At 39.3% G+C, this 27340-nt stretch overlaps 1 protein-coding gene across 1 annotated transcript in view; it reads right to left on the bottom strand.

Moving 5' to 3' along the window:
• The window catches only part of MEGF9 (multiple EGF like domains 9), an 89302-nt gene that overhangs the window by 37967 nt on the left and 23995 nt on the right, over positions 1–27340 (bottom strand). The window contains exon 2 of the mRNA XM_019454017.2: positions 5746–5947. Within this exon, the coding sequence (XP_019309562.2) occupies positions 5746–5947 (202 nt within the window). The remainder of the gene's footprint in view (positions 1–5745; positions 5948–27340) is intronic.

Consider the following 27340-nt stretch of genomic DNA (forward strand, 5'->3'; position numbering starts at 1 on the left):
GAGCCGTCAGCACAGAGCCCAACGCGGGACTTGAACTCACAAGCTGTGAGATCATGACCTGAGCTGAAGTTGGACGCTTAACCAAGTGAGCCACCCAGGCGCCCCTGACAGGTCTCCTTCTCAGTCCTCTGCCTTCCCAAATCATAACTTGGAAGCATATCTCAGTTCCCACCTCCTCTGGAAAGCCTGTGTCCTTATTACTTCAGTTTATACCTTTCCTACTGTATTCTACTTAGAAATTCAGCATATATTTATAAGCTGTTTTATACTGGATTCTAGTTTTGTACACTTCAGTCTAGCATAGATTATAGGCTTCTAGACAAGAGCAAAAGCAATAGTTTTACTCCAAAATTTTTGCCCCTCTTTGTGAGTCACCAATTCTATAATCTAATATACAATTTTTGTAATTATATAATATATCCCAAACTCCAGATCCAAGTTGCAAATATTTCAACCCCAACACTTTTACTTATTGGCTATTACCTAGTAAGTTAGGCAAAGTACCTAACTTCTGATTGTTTTTTTCCTGTGCAAGTGAGAATTATAATAATAGTGCCTGCTGTGGCAATTAAATCAACTGTTACATGCAAAGGGCTTCGGACAGTGCCTAGCATGTGTTCAATTAACTTTAACTATTATTATTGTTCTAGAATATAGATTGTCCGATTTTAAGAGGCTTAATATGTTTATGAAAATGGGAGAAAATAATTTAAACTTTTTTTCTGTTAGAATGAACAATTGCTTCCTTAGCCTACCAACAAAAACAAATATTCCAACACAGGTTGGATCCTCCTCTTTTGTGACTCACCAATTCTATTCCTCATGTTTCAAAAAGAAAAAATAGATTCAATTCCTGGGAGTTACTGAGCTGAATCTATGTGCCAGTCACAATGTAAGTGGACAAACACACACACAAGTTAAGTTTCACAAAAATCCTCATGTCACATACACTAATCCTATTTTACAGATGGAAACATTGAGGCTCAGAGAGATCAGATATCTTCATCAAGGTCATACAGTAAGAGGCTAAACCAAGAATAGAATCAAAGTCACAATTTTCAGATTCCACTTCCTTTTCACTACACACACACACACATACTACTTGCCTACAATTTGCTATTTCCTTAACTCATATATAATTTATAACAGAGCAGAATACAGAGGTTTTTCCTCATAGTTCACCCATATGCTCTTGCCAAAGTACACAGTCTTGTGACTTCCCATTTCTGTTCCTCTGGTCTTATGTCAATTTAACTTCCTTTCTGGTAGTAAGAAATGTCATGTATGGCTGGATTTAGAGCCCCTGGGCCTTCCTTCTAAAGACTTCCTCTAAGTACAGGTTTTTGAATGACTTTAGTGATACACCGCTTGTTCTGACAAGTTGCCTGAAATAACACTGTTAAAAATTTTTTAAATTAAATATTGCTCTGCAGTAACCCATAGAAAAGGATTACAGATTTACCACAAAAAAACGTAATACATCTATCATTGGGGCCATGGGCAATCAAGAGATAGGGCAAGTAAAACAAATAAAGATCGGTGGGAGCACAGAGGAAGGCTTGTTGGAAAAGAGGTCAAGAAGCTGAAAGGCCAAAGCATTGTTGGGATCATCTATAGATACTGAAATCGTCCAGAATTTTGACAGATGGAGCGATAGAGACAACAGTGGGCCATGTATGAGAAATAAGGGGTAGGACCTGGTAGAGGGAACTGCAACAAGGAGGTAGAACAGCATGCCATGTTGCTATGAGCTTCGGAGGTGGGGTTTTTAGGGAAAAGAAAGGACAAAAGGAGAGCATAAGGAAGAAAGGAGAGGACTCTGGAAGTGGCAAAGGGAAGCAAGGAAGATATCTATTCGAACTCCGGGTCCAGAGATAATAGTGAGAGAGAGAAACACATCACATTTAAGGGCTATGGGGGAAGCAAGGTCCTTCCAGATGCCAATTAGAAGATGACAGTAAAGGATATGAGAAATCAGCATACTTTGTATGCAGATAATATAAAATCGCACATTACTCATTAAAAAAAAGACCTACTAAGGATAATAGAACCCATTGGTTATATATGGAAAATAGTCCATGCAGATCAAGTAATAATAATAATAAAATACGGATATCTTCCACCTCCTGTTTAGCATCAATCATCCATCACCGAAAATCATATATTCTACATGAAATGCTAACAAAGAACCTATTTTCCAATATTTCAAATGAAAATAATTATAATTCGTTACATATCAACCCCAAAACTACTAACAAACTTCCTAAAGTGTAACTAAAACACAGTAAAGCACCTACATATAAGTAACAGACTCCCTTGTTAGGATGTAAAATGCTCAAAACATCACTTCCTGACCAAAAGGAACTGGTTGCTAACAGTTGTCTTATACACAGTAACATACTGCGCGTCTCTTTGTTGACCTGAGATGCACTTTACAAACCATCTACATGTGATACTGACATTCTAGCAATTATGCTTGGAATTTTTTTTTTCTTTAATTTTTATTTATTTTTGAGAGACAGAGCACAAGTGGGGGAGGGGCAGAGAGCGAGAGACACACAGAAGCCAAAGCAGGCTCCAGGCTCTGCGCTGTCAGCACGGAGCCTGACACGGGTCTCGAAACCACTAGCTGTGAGATCATGACCTGAGCCGAACTCAGACGCTTAACCGACCGAGCCACCCAGGCACCCCTATGCTTGGAATTTAACACAAGACTTGCCACGTGTCACTTTGTTTAAAATGCTGTATATGGCATTATTGAGTTTCTGGGATACAAATACAAATTTTTCTTCTATAACCAGCAGCCAAAACACATTGAATCAAGAGAAAAGAACATGCTAGGATATTTGAGTGTTAAATACCAAGACGTTTTCTACTAAGAAAAACAATTGTGTAATTGTGGAGTCATTCTGCCTCACAGAATAAGCACTTGCTTATTACATTTGTTCAACTGGATTGAATGGTAGCTGTCGTATACAAACTTACGCAAGTTAACAATCCCCCTAAACATCAAAATTTTCATATTCAAAGTGGGAGAATAATAGTGCTCTCCTCAAGGGAGTTTTTTGAAAATTAAATGAGATAATGCACATAAAGCAGGTAGCACAGTGCCCTAGCTCACAGTACATGCTCAATAAATGGCTTCTAGTACTATTTTTATTGTCTGTCCAGAATGTGTAGATTGTAAAAATTTACACATGCATTTTCTTGTTTGATCCTTAAGACAAAACAACTATATTCAGGAGAGAAATAGGACATAGATTATTACCACTGCTTCACAAATGAAAAGACAAATGCTTTTAAAAAAGTAGTGATTTTCCCAAAGCTCCATGGTTACCCAGAAATATCTACGAGGATTGGAACCCTAAACCAGGGCTTGGCAAACTTTTTCTTAAAGAGCCAGACAGTAAATATTTTAGGCTTGTAGCCCACATGGTCTCTTTTGTAACTAGTCACTGGAGCACAAAAGCAGTCGTGGATAATGTGTAGACAAATGAAGGCACCTGTGTTCCAATGACACTTTATTTACGAAAACAGGCAGCCGACTGGATTTGGTTCATGGCTGCAGTTTACAGACCCCCTGCCCTGGATCCTGGAGTTACCAGGCCAAAGCATTTTTCCACTACTCTCTAGTTACGACCTATTTTCAGAATAGCGTTTAGCCGATGTAAGCTAATGACCTGAACTGTCAGGGGAAAATAAAACAGAAAAAATTTATAAAAGATCAATGAAAAGAGTAAGATATTACATGAATTTTAGAATTTAGAATTTTAGAATTTTCCCCTCCTCTCCAGCTTTTAAAACTCTCTCTCAATCCTCCCCTTACTTCTTTCTCCTCTAAGACAGCAGTTTGGCCTAGAAGTAAACACGGTTTTCTCTCTCCAAAGTACTCAAGAAAAAATGTATTTGCAGAATCTTATTCTAAAGGAAGCAGCAGACATGCCATTGGATATCAGAATGAACTAACTTCTCCAAATCTCATCTTTTAAAATGGTAAGAAAGGTGAGCCTTCTGAATGTGATGCGCAGGCATGCTTTTAGCGGACCGAAGGGAACAATGATAAGCGACTGCTGTATTCTCAGCTTCAAATAACAGAATGATTACCAGCTTTCTCATTATGGAAGCAGTATGGCATGGTGATAAGAACACTCACTGGGTTTGGAATCCTAACTGGGAATGCGTCCTCTGCCACTTAGTATCCTTATGATTTAATAACCTATGTAAAGAGTTGTGAAGATTAAAACAAACAACTATTTTAAAATACTAATGGTCATAAGCATCGATTATTGTTGCATTTGAAGTTATAAACTTCTTAATCAAGTTCACGTATTTTTTTAAAAATATTTTTTATGTTTGCGTATTTTTGACAGAGTGTGTGAGGGGGAAGGAGCAGGGAGGGAGACACAGAATCCGAAGCAGGCCCCAGGCTCTGAGCTGGCAGCACAGAGCCCGACGCGGGGCTCGAACCCACAGACCGCAAGATCATGACCTGAGCCGAAGTCGGACACTCAACCAAGTGAGCCACCCAGGCGCCCCCCCCCCCTTTTTTTTTTTAAGTAGGCTCCATGCCACGTGTGGAGCCCAACATGGAGCCTGAACTCACAACCCTGAGATCAAGACCTGAGCTAAGGTCAAGAGTCAGACACCTAACCAACTGAGCCACCGAGGTGCCCCACATCTATATTTTTAGTAGAAGTACACTATGATACAATATTGCATAATAGTACAATATGATTTATAAAGCAAGATAGCTACTCCTAGTATAAAGAAACTTTTCTGCCAAGGAGATAAAAGTTCTATAAAAATACTCTCTCATTTAAGCCAACAATATTCCCTTGAAATTAAAACAAAACAGAATGCATTGTGTGATGTGTGCTAGGCATTTTACATACATCTATTTATTTAACCTTCACAACAACCCTGAAAAGAAACTGAGGCTCAGAGAAATGAAATAACTTGCTGAAAGCACAAAGCTCCTAAGTGGCAACAGATCCTGGATCTACACCCAAGTCAGATTGATTTTAAAGATTGTGTTCTTTTCATTACATAACACTGTCTCTTCAGTGTTCTGACTTGGGGTCCACAAAAAGCTAGGTGCCTCATACTAGGTCAAAGAATAATTACATTCAGTGTCAGAGAAGGCAAATCCTCAGATTATGGGACACTGTTCTACTGTATTAAGTCACTTCCAAATAACATACTATTTTAAAGGCAATTTCCAGACAATTCTTGTTTAATCAAGTTTCATCCCCAAAACGTGCGGGCGAAACCAGTCTTTTCCCCACTAGTTAGAGAAATTCGGATATGACCGACAGTAAGCCTTAGACGTGCAGAGAAACAGCTCCAGAATTTTGATAAGAGAAAAAATAAAGAGTAAGTTTCCTGAAACTCCAATGGCATGTGAATTAACATAACAAGAATATTTCCACTGGAAATGCCAGGAAGTTATCACTTCCAGAAAGGAGACTGCTTTCTCAATGATTTTTTTCTCCCCATGAAATTTAGAGAAATTATCACAAAGCAAAATTGGTGACCCAGGGGCTTTTGAAGAACTCTATCAGTGAATTAGAGGTTTCTTAATTCTGCTATTAAATATCATTTCCAAAGTGAGGAGATAAAAGTTTATTAAATGTTTTCTAAACCTATGCCCCCCTCCCTCTTTATTTAAACCAGTCTGGTCCTGGAGAGCCAGCGCCTTTTCCTTCTCTTGATGAAATAACTTCACCTCCCCCCTCTGCTGCTTACCTGCTGCAGAGTATGCTGAGGGCTCCGTGTGGACTACAGTCACACGGCAGGCAGAGCCCAGACGTGCGATTCAGGTGAAAGCCCTCCCTGCAGATGTCGCAGTGAAGCCCTTGATAATGTGGCTGGCACTCACACTGCCCTGTGGTCTGGCTGCAGCGATTCACATCCAGACTTCCCACCACAGAGCAGTTACATACATATTCTGTAAGGACAGAAGGAAAGAGACATTATTAACTAAGATGTAACGCTTTCTTAATAAAATGAACTCTAGTTTATTCTTCCGGATAAATGTTCACGACGGTTGTGTTAGGGTGGCTAAAATCGATTCTAGTTCAAATTCACTTTCTATCCCGTTTAGTCTGTTTCAAATGGGAAATAAGTAAAGTAGGTAAAACTATACACCATTCCTAATTATAAAGCTAACATTCTCAGTGTCCTTGCCGGTACTCTTCATCTTCTAGCCCTTTACCTTTTACCTTTTCACCTTTTACAGTGTGTGTATTGGATTGGGGGTGGTTCCTGTATACCACTAAGTTTTTCTGGACTGGAAACCTCCAAAGGCAGGGCCTATGCTTACCTCCATGGCACAGACAGCACATGCTGGAAATGACAACATGTTGAATAATAAATAGCCCCATTGTACAGCCGCAAAAGCCTAAGGCTCAAATGGTTAACTGTGGTAACTTACACAGGTCAGACAAAATCGTGCTACAGCTGGAATCATAAACTAATGTGTTCTTTCGAGGAAGGAATTAATAGAGAATTGAAACTTTAAGGTAAGGAAGAGGACGAACAATAAATCCTAGACAAGGAAGTTTACACAGTCGTCCTGATCAGTGGGCTAAAACCAATCACAGTTTAAATCTCTTTCCTAAGTTACAAGATTTGGAAAATAAACTTTCCTTTAGCTACATTTCAAAGAGTTCTTTGGATGAAAATATTTAGAGGTCCTTGGCTTTAGCCTTTCAATGTAGATATAGTTAAAGGTCGGCTCAAATTTGGTTTTTGCTATTGTTTACACTCATTTAATCAAGAAAGTATTTTCAACATGGCTTGACACAGTATCAACACAGGACTTTGTAAGCATGTCAAAAACAAGTAAAGTCAACTGCAGATAAAATAAAACCTTGTACACAGTTTAGGAATAGCCCCGACTCCAAAACAGCTATAAATCTAGGTTTAACGGCCCCCCCAAAAAATCTATGGTACAAATTACACTTCTGAGTAGGTAAGGCACTGTATGAAATGGCATTATATGGACAAAAATTTAGCTTGGAAAAAATATTTAATGTCATTTGCGACAATTTTTTATTTTATTTTTTTTTTAACCTTTATTTATTTTTGAGACAGAAAGAGACAGAGCATGAACGGGGAAGGGGCAGAGAGAGAGGCAGACACAGAATCCGAAGCAGGCTCCAGGCTCTGAGCCATCAGCCCAGAGCCCGACGCGGGGCTCGAACTCACGGACCGCGAGATCGTGACCTGAGCCGAAGTCGGCTGCTTAACCGACTGAGCCACCCAGGCGCCCCACAACAATTTTTTTTAAATGTTTATTTTTTTGAGAGAGAGTATGCACACAAGCAGGGGAGAGGCAGAGGGAGAGGGAGAGAGAGAATCCCAAGCAGGCTGTTGGCACAGTGACCAATGCGGGCTCACAAACTGAGGTCACAACCTGAGCCAATTTTTGATGGTTTTTTTTTAAAGGTTTATTCAGTTTTGAGAAAGAGAGAGAGACAGAGTATGAGCGGGGGAGGGGCAGAGAGAGAGAGAGAGGGAGACACAGAATCCAAAGCAGGCTCCAGGTCCCACACTGTCAGCACAGAGCCTGACATGGGGCTCAAACTCACAAACCATGAGATCATGATCTGAGCTGAAGTCAGACACTTAACCAACTGAGCAACCCAGGCGCCCCTGATGGTTTTTAAAAAGTTACTGAATAATTGCAAATCCAGGGTCTTAAACAGAATGTTATAAAGGAGTTTGCTCCTCTAGTCTCGAAGAGGAAATTAAAATTCTCCTTTTTTTTTTTTAAGAGAGAAAGAGAAAGAAAGTGCATGTGGGGGGGGGGGGGGGTGCAGAGAGAGGGGGACAGAGAGAATCTTAAGTAGGCTCTACACTTAGCGGAGCCCGATACAGGGCTTAATCCCACAACCTGAGATTGTGACCTGAGCTGAAATCAAGTGTCAGATGCTTAACCAACAAGGCCATCCAGGAGTCTCGGAAATTAAAATTCTTAATGTCATCACAAGCAGCTTATCCACACGAGTCAAAGCAAAGGATTCCACAGAGAAACTCCCACTTGGCCACATCCATACCAACTCTATACCTCCCACACTTCTTCAGTTCCTAACTTTTGGGGTCACCCAACCTCCCTGCTCTTTCCATCTCTTCTAATTTGTAAATAGGTCAAATGAATCAATATACATATATTGGTAAGTGATTTACCTTACGCATAATTCAAGGGTAGTAAATTAGTTACAAATCCCAGAGAGGAATTCAAGATTTCTTTAGCCCCAAACTTAGGAAAGGTATCAGCTTCCCATCTCAGTCAACTTTCTTATTTTTACTAGGCTACACTAGAATGACAATTCTTTGCCAGACTTACTTGTTTTCACATTATTTCTAGTTTCTGGTGTGTGTGTGTGTGTGTGTGTGTGTGTGTGTGTGTGTGTGTGATTTTTGTAAATAAGGAAGCCATGTCTAGTGGTCTGAAAACCTGCCAACGACAACTTCATGGTAAGACCTTCACTCCACCAAAAATGACCAGAACGCTTAAAATAACATTTTTCTTCCAAATGTGGCACAATTTCAATATACATCTAATTCCTCCTGCTGGACCAGTTTCATCACAAGTAAAACTAACCAAATTGTGCTGGCGTGGGCAGACCTAGCTCAAGAAAAATGAACAGGTTAAGTAAAAACTCTAAGACTGAGAGTTTTATTCTACTATTTCCTTGCTAATGTACTTCCATCTGAAACCCAAATCAGTGTTCCCATTCAGTGGGGTAAGGTGAGTCGTATATTTTTATAGGAATGTAATAAATCTAAAACCTTTGGGGAAAAAACTGGTTGTTTGTTTGTTTTTCATTAAAGTTGTAATGGGTAAACTTCAGTACTAACCGAGTTCACTGGGTAGTTAATACTTATATGGAACCAAGTCAATGTCTTCAATATCCTCTGAACATATTCTTCTTAGTTTCATCTTTGGACCTTTGTTCATTCTGTCCCCGTTGAAATGCTCTCTCCTCTCCACATACTCAAACCTCTCCCCTCTTTCAAGAATCAGCTGAAACTTACTCCTCCATAAACTCTAATTCTATTACCCCAGTGTGAATCTGTAACAACAGCTACTACCTATAGTATGCCAGTAATTTGAAGAGGCAGTAAAGTGTAGCAGTTATGAGCACAGACGTAGAGGCAGACAGCTACAGGCTTCCATTTACAGCTCTCTCACTTACTAACCTTATGACCTTAGACAAGTTAACTAACCCCTTATGCCTCCCTTTTCTTATCTGTAAACAGGGCATAATATAGTGCCTATAACACTTAGTCCCAACACCTAAGCTGGAGGTAGTTTGGAGGGCTGCAGTAAGTAATACAATAGCGAGAAGAAAGAGACAGCAGATAAAGTAACCTAGGGAGAATTCAGATGTCAGATTCCTAGGCCACAGCTCTGTTTGTTATACCCTGTGGACAAGAAAGCCTAGAATCGGGTTTATTTCTATGGCGGTTTTTGACAATGTTTAAGAAATAGAATTAGTGTCCTGACATTCAGAACTCCAAGTTGTGGGTTATCTAGGAAGAAAATAAGATGGCATCCTATGTATTCTGGGCTTCATTACCAATACGGGTGCCTACAAATACAGTGACGAAAACGGAAGTGTTGAGGCTATGGTTTCAAAGAGGAAGAAAAAGAGCATTTACTGGTTCTACGCCTCTTGTATTAATCACCCTAACAGTAGCGGCATACAAGGCAAATATCTCAGCGAGAGAGACTGCATTCATGCCAGGAATGGGGTTGACTTATGAAGACAAAATGCACTGTCATGTTAACTTTCCTCCCCAAAGTAACCAAAGTAAAGGAAGTGAAGAGAAGCATACCGAGTGCCAGGAAGCGTGTACATCTTTCCTGTCTGGAGCTCAGAATCTGAGGCCTTATCCCAGGGATGGACCTCAGATGAAAGGACCCAAGTTAAATGACTAGCATGAGCAATAGCAATAAAGGCAAAGCACTATGAATATCCAATAAACTGCATCAGGATAACCTGTTAGCCTGTAAGTAGAGGAAAATCTCAGACCCTTCACAGTTCCTGGCATTTATGTGGAACCAGACAGGAGTTAATGCAGAAATAATGCAATTTAGTAGAAGGCAGGCAGTATAAAAAAGAAGAAAGGAATGTCAATTGAGAGAAGCAGTGGGAAGAACTTACAGCCAAAAACAAGAGATGAAGTGGTGACTTTTTAATGAGGTAGCATCTTGGGACAGCAGAGCAGCACAAAGGAGCCGGTGACGTGACTGATGTTAAGTCACCAGTATGAATGGTAATGGCAACAAAACAGTATGAAGATGACACAAAAGCTAATCACAGACAAGTCTGGACGAAATGCCAAAATCTCATTTGGTTGCCTAAGAGTAAACATGAAGTAAATTCTCCATCATTTGAGCTGTGGGTTTCCTTTCAATGCCCTGTGGTTCTCGGGAAAGCTCTATAGAGAAATAATTAGGAAAAAAGTAACATAAATGTTAGCAGAGAGATGGCAGTCTTTGGCAATATCTTTTTCTTTTTGTTTGGCTTCTGAAGAGCAATGAAATACTTTGAAGAACAATGATCTGAACCCTAAAGAAGAATAAGGAGCTAAAATCTGGTCCACACTACTTGGAACTATAAATAAAGGCCAAAGGAAGAGACAGTAAGTAGCTTGGCATTTTTCTCTGAGAACTTGAACTCACAGGATGATTTTTTAGTAAAAGTATCCAAAGTAATCATTGCATTTAAATCAAACACTGCCCTTTTTCAAACATTCCTTACCAAGGGCCAAGAGATGGACATTTTCAGCAATGGAAAATAAATATAGAGTAGCTTTGTTTAGAAGTCCCATAAACTCTCCCATCCCCTCTGTGCAAACACCTGTCCTGGTAAGAGATCATCTCCCTAAACCTACTAAAGATCTTTTCTTCTTTTTTTTTTTTTAATATGAAACTTAGTGTCAAACTGGTTTCCATACAACACTCAGTGCTCCTCCCAACAGGTGCCCTCCTCAGTGCCTATCACCCACCCTCCCCACCCTCCCCCCCAACAAACCCTCAGTTTGTTCTCAGTTTTTAAGAGTCCTAAAGATCTTTTCTTACACACCTCATAGGCTTCTTTCTGCATCCAGCTTTTAACCACCTCATGTCGCTGCTCAGTAAAAAGCCCCTCATATCTTCTAGAGAATTTTAATTGTGTTTTGGTATCTGCAACTCCTTTGATGGTAGATTTTAGAAAAAATATTAATTGTGATACTATGTCGCAATTAGTGTGTCCTCTCTCTGTCTCTTTTTGAAGTCCTTTCTGAGTGTCGTAATTAACTACGATGTCTGGAGACTCAAGCAATTTGGTACAATAGTGTGTTAGCCTTTTTCAGATAAAAAAGAACTATAAAAGCAGTAAATGAAAGATTTGGGTAAGAAAATGAAAAAACTGTGTCCCCAGTCAATTCATGATGTAAATGTCATAGAATAAATAAATGTTAATTGGTAACAGCACTGCTGCTGAACTAAACTGATTACAAAACAAGTATTGCATTTATGCATAGATACTGGAAAATACTTGTAAATATAACTAACACAGTACTCACAGGAATCTGGTTCAGGAATATAGCCTGAAATTCTATCTATAGCCTCTTGCAAAATTGTGGGAAGACCTTTGCAAAACTCAGTTCCTGGAACCTTTTCATTCTTTCAACAATTATTTCACTCTTGCTTTCAATACCTTAGATATTGAAAGAATTAAAAAATTATCTATTAAGAATATGAAAAACTGCTCTAGGCTATTCCAAAACTTTCCATTCTTCCCCATAGTCCAAAGACATATAAAATGTACTATAATATTCATTTGCTGCATTTTCTGTTCACAGTTAAAGTAGCAAAAGCTAGAAGACATGTATTTAAAATGTATCAAGGCTCAGTGCTTAATCTTAGTACCAAAATTTAAAACATTAATAGAACTGAATATCATGAGTAAATTTTATTGGATGTATATTTTAAAATAAACAAAAACTTCTTTTAAAAGCAATGAGGTTTTACTAGACTACATTGTTAAATTTTTTTTAAATTTTTTTTTAACGTTTATTTATTTTTGAGACAGGGAGAGACAGCATGAACGGGGGAGGGTCAGAGAGAGAGGGAGACACAGAATCAGAAACAGGCTCCAGGCTCTGAGCTGTCAGCACAGAGCCTGATGCGGGGCTCGAACTCACAGACCGCGAGATCATGACCTGAGCCGAAGTCGGATGCTTAACCGACTGAGCCACCCAGGCGCCCCTACATTGTTAAGTTTTGCAAGAAGAAACTGTGCCACAAGTAACTGATTTAGCTGGACTGTGGCACTAACATCACACGAGACCCAACTGATACTTCAAGTCTTTTTCAAAGTTAATGTTACAATTAAGATAGCAAGAATTAACTAATGCTTCAGTTGATTACTGCACAAAATGCTATGGAACATTTTCGGATTTAAAACATTATAAGGGGTGCCTGGGTGGCTCAGGTGGCTAAAGCATCCGACTCTTGATCTCGACTCAGGTGCTGATCTCACAGTTCGTGAGGTCGAGCCCCATGACCAGCTCTGTGCTGACAGCGCGGAGCCTGCTTGGGATTCTCCGTCTCCCCCTCTCTCTCTGCCCCTCCCCTGCTAGAGCACGTGTTTTCTCTCTCTCTCTTTCTCTCAAAATAAATAAATAAACTTTAAAATCATATTTAACTAAAAGAAGTAGAATCTTTTTTTTTCCCTTTGGCTCCAACTTAAGTCTTTGGTTATAATTGCTCCTGTGTACAATGAAGCAGAAGAAGGAAAAAATAAAATACAAAGATATATAGGATTCTCATCCCTTTTTCATATACAATTATTTCTTTTCCTTTGAGACTCATCGTTAAAAACCTACTCTATTTAAACAAACACCAGGGAAATACATGCAAGTGTAACAGCTTTGAATCTACCCAGTCTATCCAACATAAAACTTCACTCTTTTCCACAAACCTAGGATAGTATCTACAAAAATAACATCTCTCCTGATTTTCAAATTGAAAAAAAAAAATGGAAAAGTAATTGTCAGAATCAAGCAGGAAGACCTAATTCAAACCTCTGCTCATACATCAAAAGAATACAAAATGACAATAATATTGTCTGGACTACAGGCCTGACTTCCTAAGGGTCTGGTGTATTTCTTTCAAAATGTACTTTTTATTCGGCTCATATTCCATCTTTGTAGGTTTAGAGTAAAGGAATCTTGGAAAGGCCTCATTCTAGAGAAGAGGAATTATCAACACAGAATTTTTATTTTTATAAAAGGTCTTACCCTAGCATAACACTGATACTCAAATTACATTTCACATTTATGTTATGCCAGGGTAGGGTCACAAATCTTTGCAAAACTGGGAAATTCAATATTAAAGTTGATGAGTTTCTTGCATTAAACCAGACTTCGCACAAACGTGGAAAGTTTTAAAGCCACTACTTTTAAAGAAAAGCTTTAAGCTTTACCTTTTAAAATAAAAATATACCCATTAAAATTCCCAGTCACAATTCACTGTCACAAAACATTTCTTCTACTTTATGGAAGACACATGAAAAAACATTGGGGGATGCGCCTGGGTGGCTCAGTAGGTTGGGCGTCTGACTTCGGCTCAGGTCGTGATTTCACGGTTTATGGGTTCAAACCCCACATCGGGCTCTGTGCTGACAGCTCAGAGCCTGGAGCCTGCTTCCGATTCTATCTCTTCCTCTCTCTGCCCCTCCCCTGCTCCTGCTCGCACTCGCTCTCTCTCTCTCTCTCACACACACACAAATAAATAAACATTAAAAAATATTTTTTAAAAAATTGGGTAACAACGACAGAGGTTTTGTAGAAAATTTTCTGTCTCACACTTAAGGACCATGTCGTTAGTGCTTTTCCCTGGCTCACTGCCAGTTTTCCACAATTCAAAGACAATTCATCTAATTAATGAGACAAAATGACAAGTTCTGGGAAAGGATGTAACGACCAGCTTTTACTACTAATTATAACCAAGCTGATATGACCAAGCTGATATGCAAGTTGAGCATGCATTGCATGTACATCCAATATGACACTAAAAACTTCACATGCTCACATCCTTTATCATCCCACAATCCTGTGTGGTAGGTGCCCTGAAGGAGGAGTGTGAGTCTTTACAGAAATGAATCACACAACTAACCAGTGCTGGAAAACAGATTGTAACCCAGACTGAATAACTCCAAAATTCAAGTCTTTTCGCTACAAGAAACTATTGACTATATAAACAAGTAAAAAGGAGCATCTGGCTGGCTCAGTCAGTTAAGCATCCGACTCAATTTTGGCTCAAGTCTTGATCTCACAGTTGGTGAGATTGAGCCCCACATTGGGCTCTGTGCTGTCAGCTTGGGATTCTCTCTCTCCCTCTCTCTCTGCCCCTCCCCTGCACTCTATCTCTCTCTCAAAATACACTTTTAAAAATAATAATAAAAAAAAATAAAAACAAGAAAAAAAAAACACTTAGAAAGACCCAGGGTATCTTAAGACCAGAATTTGCTGCTAATTAGCCAGCTCTGTGAATTTCAGTAAGTCTGGAGTTTCAGTGCCTCAATTTATAAGATGTAGATAATTCTTGCCATCTGCCTATATGAAATACTTAGGGATAAAGCTAACATAATACATGCATGATATTTATGCTAAAAACTATAAGACACTAAAGGAAAAAAAAAAAAGGCAAAAAGACCTAAATAAATAGACAGACATAGCATAACAATTAGATCTATAGATTCAGTGAACCCCAGTCAAAATCCCAGCAGGATTTTTTGGTAGGTATTCACGAGCTCACTCTAAAATAAATATTAAAAAGCAAAGAAACAAATAGCCAAAGAATAAAGTTGAAAGACTTTCAGTAACTGATTTCAAGACTTACTTTAAAGCTATAGTAATCAAGACAATGGGTTATTGGTGAAAGAACAGACACAAAGGTCAGTGGAACAATTAGCTCAGTAATAGAGCCTCATAAATATCCTCAACCAATTTTTGACAAAGTGTAAAGAAACTCAATGGGGAAAGGATAATTTTTTCAATAAATGGTGTTGGAACAGAAGTGCGTCCATAAACAAAAAACTGAACTTTGATCTAAACTCACACCTTGTTCAAAAATTGACTCAAAACAGATCGCAGCCCCAAAAGTAAAATGTAAAACTATAAGACCTCTAGAAGAAAACATAGCACAAAATGTGATTGATTTTGAGCAGGCAAAGAACTTTTAGAATCAACACCAAAAGCAAGATCCATAAGAGGAAAATTTATAAATTGCACTTCATTAAAATTTAAAACTTTTGCTTTTTATAAAACTACTAAGAGAATGAAAACACGGCCACCAACTGGGAGAATATTTGCAAACCACATTTCCGTCAAAGGACTTGTATCAAGATATATAGGGGCACCTGGCTGGCTTAGTCAGTACAGCATACAAGTCCTGATCTCAGAGTTGTAGGTTCGAGTCCCATGTTGGACATAGAGATTACTTAAAAACAACATCTTTAGGGGCACCTGGGTGGCTCAGTTGGTTGAGTGTCTGACTCTTGGTTTCGGTTCAGGTCATGATCTCATGGTTCATCAGTTCGAGCCCCACACCAGGCTCTGCACTGACAGTGCAAGGCCTACTTGGGATTCTCTCTCCCTCTCTCTCTGCCACTCCCCTACTCATGCTGTCTCTGTCTCTCTTAAATAAATAAACTTAAAAAAATAAAATAGGGGCACCTGAGTGGCTCAGTTCGTTAAAGGTCCACTTCAGCTCAGGTCATGATCTCACGGTTCATGAGTTTGAGCCCCGTGTTGGGCTCTGTGCTGACTCAGAGCCTTGGAGCCTGCTTCAGATTCTGTGTCTCCCTCTCTCTCTGCCCTTCCCCTGCTCACGTTCTCGTTCTCTCTCTCCCTCTCTCTCTCCCTGTCTCTCTCTCTGTCTCAAAAATAAATAAACATTGAAAATAATAATGTAGTAAAATAAAATATTTAAATAAAAAAAGAATATACAAAGAACTCTCAAAATTTAACAGTAAGAAAATGACCCAATTTAAAAACTGTCTGAAAAGACACTTCAACAAAGAAGTTGTATGTATCACGAATAAGAAATTGAAAAGATGCTCCACATCTCTTATTGGGAAAGTGCAAGTTGAAACCATAATGACATGCTACTACACACTGAATAGAAGGGCTAAATTTACAAAAACTGGCAGTGCCCTGTGCTGCGAGTGGTGCTGAGCCACTAGAACTCTTACGTGTTACTAATAGGAATGCTTAGAAAACAATCTGGCAGTTTCTTATAAACTTAAGTTTATACTTACCATATGAGCCGGCAGTTCTACTCCTAGATATTTATCCAAGAGGAATGAAAACTTATGTTCCCAGGTAAGTGTAAGTGAATGTTTACAGCAGGTTTCTTCATAATAACTAAAAACTGAAATTAACCTAAATGTATGGAGTTTCCTCAAAAAGTTAAAAATAGAACTACCCTATGATCCAGCAATCACACTACTAGGTATTTACCCAAAGGATACAAAAATACTAATTTGAAGGGATACAGGCACCCCAATGTTTATAGCAGCATTATCAACAACAGCCTAAGTATTCACTGACTGATAAATGGATAAAGAAGATGTGTGTGTGGGTGTGTGTGTGTGTGTGTGCGTGTGCGTGTGCGTGTGCGTGTGCGTGTGTGTGATGGAATATTACTGAGTCATAAAAAAGAATGAAATCTTGCCATTTGCAATGCCATGGATAGAAGCAAATTAAGTCAGTCAGAGAAAGACAAACGCTTTCACTCATGTGCAATTTAAGAAACAAAACAAATGATCATAGGAGGAGAAAAGAAGAGAGGGGTAAACCAAGAAACAAACTCTTAACTACAGAGAACAAACTGATGTTTACCAGAGGGGAGGTGGATGGGGGGATGGTTTAAATGAGTGACAGGCATGAAGGAGGGCACTTGTGATGAGCACTGGATGTTGCATGTAAGTGTTGAATCACTAAATTCTACACCTGAAACTAAGAAAGAATGAAAGAACAAAAGAAAGAAAGTAAAGAACCTAAACAGTGAATGGTTAAATAAACTGTGGTCCTTTTTATGTGATAGACTAATACATTTTTGACATCAGAATCTGATTCTGATCTATTAACTTGATCTGTCTATTCTTGTATGAGTACAGTAAAAAAAAAAATAAAAGTTTTAACAACTGCAGCTTTATAACGTGTTTTACTCCTTTGTCCTCTACCTTTTCTTTCAGTTGATAGCCATTCACATTTCTGTTTGAACTCTACTGTCACATTTCCTCCAAAAAAGATCCTATTGTGGTTTTCCCATTAATTCCATTTATTCTAAAAGTTACCATATCAAAAATTCCTTACAATATCCAATTTTTCTACTGTCAGCACAGGTAAGCCTCTCCACTTATTCAGTCTTCCTCTACATCTCTCAGCCAAATTTCATAATTTAAAATATGTGTATATGAGTTTCATACATATCTTGGTGAGATTATCCTAAACTTCTTATCACGAAGGGTAGTGGCAGCAGTAGTGGTTAGTGTGATTTTTCCCCCCACTATCTCTTCTAATTATTATTAACTAGAAATATTTATTAAGTTCATTTTCTGGAGATGTCCACATAGTCATTTTAATGAACTCATGATTTCTAATGGTTTTTCCCTTGGTTCTTTTGAGTAAGACTTCTCTTTTTAAGTTAAATGGAGTGAGGTCTCCCACTGAAGGTCACATCTTACCTGGCTATCGGTAGATATAATTCTGAGTTTCCTCAACCACAACAGTTTGTTGTTAAAACAGAGCAAAGCATTTCACACAAGGCTTATCTTAATCGCCAGGTCAGCCTTATTATTAATCATAATAAAAGTAATTACTACTTACTATTACCTACAACGTCTCAGCCTTTGTCAGTCACACATTTTCCTTAAATGAGCACTCAGCTTCACAACAACCTTGCAAGAACAGGGATGAATCGGGAATAGGGAATATGAAGAGGGAGACTAGAACTTAAAGAAACCAAAGAGCTGCCCAAAACCACAGAGTTACTGTAAGCGGTGAGACAGCACTCAAACCCAGGTTCCTTTTACTCCGGTGCTCTTCCTCATTCGACTTCACCACCGAGCTGTCTTCCTTTTAAAAAGGGAAGGAGAGAAGGGGAAAAAGAACAAAAATACAAATTCCACCTACGACTGTTAAATGCCACTGGGCTTAGTGTGGCTTTTTTCCCCAGTCTGTTTTCTTTGTAAGCAGGTGACATCAAGTCAAATGATTACCAAACAGTAGGGTGGGGGAAACAGCTGCTGGAGACACAAAAATAATTCTCAGCAGGAGACTTAGAACACCTTGCCTTTGCTTTTGGTCACTGAGTCTTAATTTATTGTTCAGAGCCAAAAACACACGCATGATTTAATATTCAGGACCTCTTTATTTTATTTAAATGCATTCTCATAGCTAAAATAAAATGGCTAGGGATACCTGGGTGGCTCAGTTGGTTAAGCACCCAACTCCTGATGTGGGCTCAGGACATGATCTCACGGTTTGTGGGATCGAGCCCCAGGTTAGGCTCTGAGCTGACATCACTGAGCATGCTTGGATTCTCTCTCTCCCTCTCTCTCTGCCCCTCTCCCTCCAAAATAAATAAATATTTTTAAAATAATAATTTTTAAATAAAATAATACTGCTAATTAGTATTTCCATTATCTCTCTAAATTCTGGATGCAGACGGTACTGAACTACAAAACAGCTACCTGAACACAGGCACAAAAATTTCTTTTCGTGCCACCATTTTCCTATTTGTTTGCATTTTTCAAGGCTTTTTTTTTTTTTAATGTTTATTTATTTTTGAGACAGAGAGAGACAGAGCATGAACAGGGGAGGGTCAGAGAGACAGAGGGAGACACAGAATCTGAAACAGGCTCCAGGCTCTGAGCTGCCAGCACAGAGCTCGACGCAGGGCTCGAACTCACGGACCGTGAGATCATGACCTGAGCCGAAGTCGGACGCTTAACCGACTGAGCCACCCAGGCGCCCCTTCAAGGCTTTTTAAAAAAAACTAATTTGGGGCACGCCTGGGTGGCTGAGTCAGTTAAGCGTCCAGCTCTTGGTTTCAGCTCAGGTCATGATTTCACAGTTCCTGGGATGGAGCCCCACGTTGGGCTCCGTGCCGACTGCACAGAGCCTGCTTGAGATTCTCTCTCCCTCTCTCTCTTTCCCTCTCCCATTCACTCTCTCTCTCTCAAAATAAATAAATAAATATTAAAAAAATAATTTTGCTATTTAGTAAAAGTTATTACTTACCTTTTTGAAGGACATTTTATTCTTTCTGGCTATTATCAAATTTAGAATGTATTGAAAGACATGACCAAATACAGCCTACATGGCTTGAAAGAATAATGATCAAACTTTGAATTTATATGAACCTTTTTATTTACAAAACGTTCACAATATCCTTCAGTTTGAGGGGAGGTGAAGAGGAGGGGGGAACAAATACAGCAAATGAATTTGAGCAATGTAAAATATGGCTCCAGGCTAGAGCAGAAAGAGAGCAGTCTATGAGGTCAAGGGACCTGTGTTCAAATACTGAAACCATTGTTTATGATCTTAAATCTCATGCCCTTAGGGAGCCTGGGTGGCTCAGTCAGTTAAGAGTCTGACTCTTGATATCTGCCCAGGTCAGGATCTCAAGATTCCTGAGTTTGAGCCCCACATCCAGTTCTGTGCTAACAGCAGGGAGCCTGCTTGGGATTCTCTCTCTCCTGCTCTCTCTACTCCTCCCGAGCTCAAGCTCACACTCGTGCTCTCTCTCTCAAAATAAATAAATAAACTTAAAAAAAAATTTTAATCTATGCCCTCTCTGTAAATATTTTTAAACATTTAATGTTTTTATTGTATTTTACTTTCTAAAGATATTTTTTTGAGGGGGGAGGGGCAGAGGGAGAGGGAGAGAGAGGATCTTAAGCAGACTCGCCACCCAGCACAGAGCCTGATGCATGGCTCAGCCTCATGAAGCATAAGATCATGACCTGAGCAAAAATCAAGAGCCAGATGCTTAAGCAACTAAGCCACCCAGGCTCCCCTATAAAGATTTTTTATAAAATTGGGATAATGATACCTAATTTATGAGGATTTTCTAAGAATTACAGGAGACAAGGAAAAGAAAACACCCAGGACAGGGCTTTCTCTTTCCCTACATTTTAATTATAAGCCATTTTTTAGCAAAGTACCATCCTTCGATGGTCCTACAGATTGCAAGAATTGTGAACTAATAGCGACCATCAGATATCTCTGAATGCACTCAAATTACCCTAAACAATGTCCTTAATGCCTTAATTTTGTAGCAATAGAACAGAAAGGCTAAGAAAAAGAGGAGAGCTTCATTTTCAAGTGTTGCCGATTGCTTATGAGGTTGATATTAGATTTGCCTTAGTGTGTCTATTTACAGAGCACAGGTGAGCAACTTAAAGGCTAGAACTATTTGCTCACTGTAATACCTGGAAAATTAGTTTGGAGAAAAGGAGCGTAAAGAGAGCAAGAGAAAAGGTCAACTTGAACATACTATCCTAAGGCACCCAGTGACTTAACCCAGGAATGGTTCCTAATTTTCTTTTTCTTTTAAGTTTGTTTATTTTGAGAACAAGAGAGTGGGAGCATGGGTGTACGTGTGCACGCAAGATCAGGGGAGAGGCAGAGAGTGGGGTAGAGACAGAATCCCGAGCAGGCTCCATGCTGTCAGCGCAGAGCCCGACATGAGGTTTGAACTCACAAACTGGGAGATCATGACCTGGGCCAAAATCATGACCTGGGCCAAAACCAACTAAGCCACTCAGGCACCCCATTGTTTCTAATTTTCTTTTTCTTTTTTTTTTTAATTTTTTAACATTTTTTTTTAATTTTTTTTTAACGTTTATTTATTTTTGAGACAGAGAGAGACACAGCATGAACGGGGGAGGGGCAGAGAGAGAGGGAGACACAGAATCGGAAGCAAACTCCAGGCTCTGAGCCATCAGCCCAGAGCCCGACACGGGGCTCGAACTCGCGGACCGCGAGATTGTGACCTGAGCCGAAGTCGGATGCTCAACCGACTGAGCCACCCAGGCGCCCCAACATTTATTTATTTTTGAGACAGAGAGAGACAGAGCATGAATGGGGGAGGGTCAGAGAGAGAGGGAGACACAGAATCCGAAGAAGGCTCCAGGCCATGAGCTGTCAGCACAGAGCCCGACGCGGAGCTTGAACCCACGGACCGCGAGATCATGACCTGAGCCGAAGTCGGACGCTCAACCGACTGAGCCACCCAGGCGCCCCTCTAATTTTCAATAAAAGAAGGTTGGTCCCATATATTATAGCTTAACATTCATCCCAGCCAATATATAAGCATATTATTAAATGGATGGCTTATAGATTATTAGGAATAAATATGTATTTGATTACAAAATTATGCCATACCATCTTGGGAAAATACATGAGGTACATAGGGATGTGTAAGTAGAGGGAAAATCTACTTACTATGGTTGCAACAAAGGCTGACGGGGAGGAATAGGAGGAGAAAATACATACTAGAAAGGTATACTTGAGGACTTTATCCTATGTGGAACAATTCTCCAAACCAGTACCACCTGCTTTCAGAATCACCTGGGGAGCATAGTGAAACACTAATTTCTGGGTCCCATCCTACACCCACTGAAATCTCTGGTGGGGGTCTCAGGAATATGCATTTTTAACAAGCTTTGAAAGTGATTCTGATGTACTTAAAAAGTTTGCTATAAGCAAAAGGGAAACATGGAAAATTCTTGAGCAGAGTACTGATGTGGCCAGAGACAGGCTTCAGAAGTAAAAGCGACAAAAACACAAATAACAACAACAACAGGAATGATCTCTACTACTTATTGTTTACTTTTTTATCTACTTATTACATGCCAGGCACTGTTTTATATACTTTACACACCTGAACATTTAAAACTTTCAAGGCACCTGTCTCTAAGGTAGGTCAGGTGATACAGGGGACAAAATAAGGAAATGGAGGAACAGAGAACGGAAGGAATTTCCCCAAAGTCAGATGTCCATAGATGTCCGGCTGAGATTAGCTTACCTTTAGTAGCAATGAGAAGGGAGGACCAGAGGGGAGGAGACCAGAGGTGACAGATTTACAGATAAACAACTGTAGCGGTCTAACAGGAGAATCTAAATTTGGGCAAGGTCACTGGTAAAGATTGCTTCTGCGAACATACAGAGACCTGTCCGTATATCATACAGAGAAATTAAATCTGTTTACTTTTTAAATAAATAAATAAATACGGCGAGGCATAAAATCTACCTGTCTGCAGTGCTAAAAGTTTAACAGAGTTGGAGTTAAGAGCCAAGTGAAATAGCTGAGCCTTGAGTTACTGCAAAGGACACTTAAAAGAAGTGCTTTTTTCTTTTGGAACTGGAAGTGGGCTATCTTACTTTGTGTGCCCTCTCTAATCCTCTTACTCCTCAAAACATGTTGACAAATTCTTCCCACTCTCCTGCCACTCTTCACTATTATCAAACACTTATACAGCATAAACATTGTTCTACACTGCAAGCTGGGAAGTTCTTTGCTTTATCATCATGACTAAGCATTCGGGTAACACTTCAAATTCAAAAATAAGGGCAGGAGAGAGGAGAAACCCCTTTTCCAACTCCACTGCTCAGTCCTGCTCTTGTACAAGCTGTTAGAATCTAATCACACCCCTCTTTACACACACACACACACACACACACACACACACACACACTCTCTCTCTCTCTCTCATAGGATGCTCAAGTAGAAATGGTTAGAAGTCACACTAAAATAGATTAGGAGGCCTCTTTTTTTTTTTTTTTTTTTTTAATGAGAATCTGGGAACACCAACATGTTAATTTTGCAAACAAAACAAAACACAACTCTCAAACTTCCCCTAATTGCCAAGACACTAATGGAAGTTAAGAATCTCAGAAGTTCTCAGGTACCAGTGGTTAATAATAAATCAAAAAAGAAATAATTTGGGTCCCTCCTCCACTCCTAAAGTAATAGTCTTGGAGAAGCAAAAGATATTAGCTAAAATATCTCAGGAAAATAGAGGCTAAGTGAAATTTACCTCCACTGTAGTGGAATTTACCTCTTCTTCCTCCTTCGCATCTGATTTCAAGTGTCCCATTCACTACCTTCTGTACCTTTAAAAGCCATCACCACACTGCTGACAGGATTGTAAATCGGTGCAATCACTGTGGGAAACAGCATAGTTTCCTGTAGAAATGAAGCTACTAGACCATCCAGCAACCCCACTTCTGGATATATATCCAAAAGGACTGAAAGCAGGGCCTTGAAGAGACATTTACACACCCTTGTTTAAAGCATTATTGGTAATAGTCAAGATGTGGAAGCAACCCTAAGGCCCATTGATGGATGAATGGATTTAAAAAAATGTGGGATATGCATACAATGGAATATTATTAAGCCTTAAAAAAAGCAAGGGCATCCTGTCAAGAGCTACAACATGGATGAACCTCCAAGTCATTATGTTAAATGAAATCAGCCGGTCACAAAAAGACAAATACTACATGATTCCATTTATATGAGGCGTCTAAAGTAGTCAAAACCAGAAAAAAACAGAAAGTAGAATGGTGCCTACCAGGGATTAGGAAGTAGAAAGGAGAGAAGAGGGAGTTCTTTTTAATCGATAGAGTTTCAAATTTGCAAAAGGAAAAAGTTCTGGAGATCTGTTTCACAACAATGTAAATATACTCTACACTACAGAAATGTACACTTAAAGATGGTTACAATGGTAAATTTTATGTGTTCTTTAATCATAATCTAAAAAATAGGTGGGGTAGAAGCTAAAAGAGCTGGGACTTAGGAATCTGATTGTCTGGTCTACTCTCTTCGTACAGGTAACTGGGGCTAAGAGAAGTAAACTTAATTTCCCATATAAACTCTGAAATCAGACAGACCAGACTACAAACACTGGTTCTACCACTTAGCTGTGAGCAAGTACAAACGTTGGGATTATATGAAACAATGTAGCACAGGGCCTGACATGCAGTTCTTCCCTTTCAGCAATTGGGGATAGATAGTTCATTCTAAAGTCAGAGCCCCATCTGGGTTGACAATGATAAATGGAGTGACTGTTTGAAAAGAGATAGGTGAATTTTTATAAAATATTTTTTATTAAAAAATATATATGTAATTTAGATCAATTCCTAAGAAATGTTGAAATTAAGCTATCTACTGAAGTCAATTTGCTTTATTTTTTAATGTTTTCCTTCCCCCAAATCAATCTAAATTTAAGGAGAGGGTGATTACAGATTAAAGCTAAAAGAGGCTACTCCTGGAACAACCAAATCTCTCATACACTCCTGATGGAAATATAAACTTATATAAGGTCTTCACAGAGCAATGTGACAATACCCAGAAAGATGACGATGTGCTACAACCTAGCAGAGCCTGGCAACTCTGTGTGTGTCCGTGAATCTGCATCACCTGGGAACTTGTGAGAAACACAGATTCTCAGGCCCACCTCAGACTGAGTCAGAATTTACATTTTAACAAGATACTCAGGTGATTCCTACTCACATTGAGGAGCCTTGCCCTAGGGAAATCCTCCCATGTGGGAAGAAAGAGACATGTGCAAGGTTGTCCATTGTAACACTATTTGAAGTAGGAAAGAAATACATTATTTGAAGTAACTACCAATAAGAAAATGAATATATTGCAGTATATTTATATAGTGGAAAACTATACAGCAACTCAGATGATCTAGAGTTATGTGAACCAACAAAGATAAATCTCAAAAAAACGCTGAGTGAAAAAAGCATAAGATGCCATTATGCGGGGCGCCTGCGTGGCTCAGTCGGTTGAGCATCAGACTTCGGCTCAGGTCATGATCTCACAGTTCGTGAGTTCGAGCCCCGCGTTGGGCTCTGTGCTGACAGCTCATGGCCTGGAGCCTTCTTCGGATTCTGTGTCTCCCTCTCTCTCTGCTCCTCCCCTGCTCACACTCTGTCTCTCTCTCAAAAATAAATAAAGATTTAAAAAAATTTTTAAAAGATGCCATTATGCAAAATTTAAAACACTGAAACAACACGATATTTGTGTGTGTGTGTGTGTGTGTGTGTGTGTGTGTGTTGTGTATAAATGTTCTTAAATGCACAGGACCTCATTCAGAATATGGTTATGTCTGAGTAAGGAAGGAAGAAAATGGGATAAAGGAGGAACACTTGAGGCTTTAATCATATCTAGTATTGTATTTCAAAATGAAAAAAAAATCCAAGGTGAGTATGGGAAAAAACTCAAATATTATAAAGCTGAGAGGTAGGTATTCAGGGGATGTTCACTATATTACTTTCTATACTTTTCTGGAAGCTTAATATATTTCATAATTTTTTATGAGACATGTTTTCTTCCCCTTAATTAACATTTCTCATTAATAAATATTATCTTACTCAACCTTGTAGTATAATTATATATCTATTTGTCCTATCTAGGTTCTAGAAGAACAGGTTTTACACCTGACTTATCCCTTAATGCATCCTCACCCTTCCCCAACACACACGCATGTGCACTCACACACACACACACACACACACACACACACACACACACACACACATGGCTCTTGGGTTTCAGAATCCAGGTTAGGAGATGTAGAGGTCAGATGTAAGTGGGGTGATGGTTACCTAAGGCAATAAAATCAATAAATAGAATCTTTGTCTGGGGTAGCCAAAATTATGGTCTCAAAACAGGACTAAATGTAAAGTCCAAGAAATGAAACAGAGAAAACAAGTAGCATAGTACTGTAAGCAAGGCTGCATCAGGTGCATTGAAAGGGTAAAAAGGAAAAGAAATGTACATCCAAGGGCATGAATTTATTCATTCACTCAGCAAATATATATTGGCTTACTATGTGCCAGACAGGATATTAGGTGCTGGGGATACAGCAGCAGATAAAATAGACCAAAATTCATGCCCTCATCAACCTTATATCTTAGCAGTGGGGAGACATACAAACAAGTTAAACATCTAGTATGTCAAAAAGTAATTAAATTGGGTGGCTCAGGGTGACTGGGTGGCTCAGTCAGTTAAGGGTCCACTTCAGCTCAGGTCATGATCTCGTGGGTTCGAGCCCCGCATCGGGCTCTGTGCTGACAGCTCGGAGCCTGCTTTGGATTCTGTGTCTCCCTCTCTCTCTCTGCCCCTCCCCAACTCCTGCTCTCTCTCTCTCTCTCTCCCTCTCTCTCTCTCAAAATTAAATAAACATTTTAAAAAAATGTTTAGAAGGTAGTTAAATGGTAAAGCAAAAATGCGATGTGGGGAAGGGAAACATGGCAGAGGTTGGGGAGAGGAGGAAGAACTGGAGGTATGTGTGTTGGGGAAATGCAATTTTAGGTAGAATGGACAAAGGAAGCATATGATAAATATATGCACTGGTTTTCCTTTCACATGTTCTTTACACATGCTTCTGGGAAAAGTTAGGAGGTTTAAAAGGGTCAAAGTAATGTTCTGTAAGTAACTGAATGAAAAAATGAATGAATGAATGAATGAATGAACAGGACTAAGAGATGGTAAGAAACATAAAGAACATGAAAACAGAGAACCCTAATTCTTCCCTGAGGTTGCTGGAGAGAAGATTCTTGGCAGGGCACAGGATGATTAATTCAATCATTCAACAAATTAGTATTGTACCAGAAATGAGGAACAGAATTTCTAGATGCCAGAGATACAACAAAGTAGAAGAAAGCTATGGTCCCTGACCTCATACAGCTTACAGACTTACAGCAGAGAGAAAAACAAAGGAGCAATATAGTCTGATAAGCACTAAACTGGAAATATGCACACAATGTTATGGGAAAACATGGTATATATGTTTGCACAGCGAAAAACACCTAATTAAGACTTTCCAGAGGAAGAAATCTAGACAGAGCATACTACCACAGAGACCTGAGAAAAATTCACTGTGGCATGGGTATAGAATAAGAGGCAGGAGTGGTGACAGGTGACAGGTGACAGGCTTTCACAAGGGCATGTGGGTAGCCATGGATGAATTTTACACAAGATAGAATGACATAATTAGATCTACATTTTAGAAACGTAACTTGGGCTGCAGTGTAAGGAATGGATTAGAAAAGAATAAAGGCAAACAGACCTTTTAGTAGCTGCGAAAATAATCCAGTTAGTTGATAAAGATAGCCAGAAAAACAAATGCCAAGAGCATGTGCATGTTGTTATGACCACAGGAAATTTATCATTACCTGGGCCCAAAGGTATGCTCATGTCCTAAAAACCTAGTTTTCTCCTGTAGCAAAAACAAATCATACTTGCCAA

The sequence above is a fragment of the Panthera pardus genome, unplaced genomic scaffold (genome assembly GCF_024362965.1).
Source record: "Panthera pardus isolate Hobbes unplaced genomic scaffold, ASM2436296v1 HiC_scaffold_20, whole genome shotgun sequence".
In the NCBI taxonomy this organism is placed as follows: domain Eukaryota; kingdom Metazoa; phylum Chordata; class Mammalia; order Carnivora; family Felidae; genus Panthera; species Panthera pardus.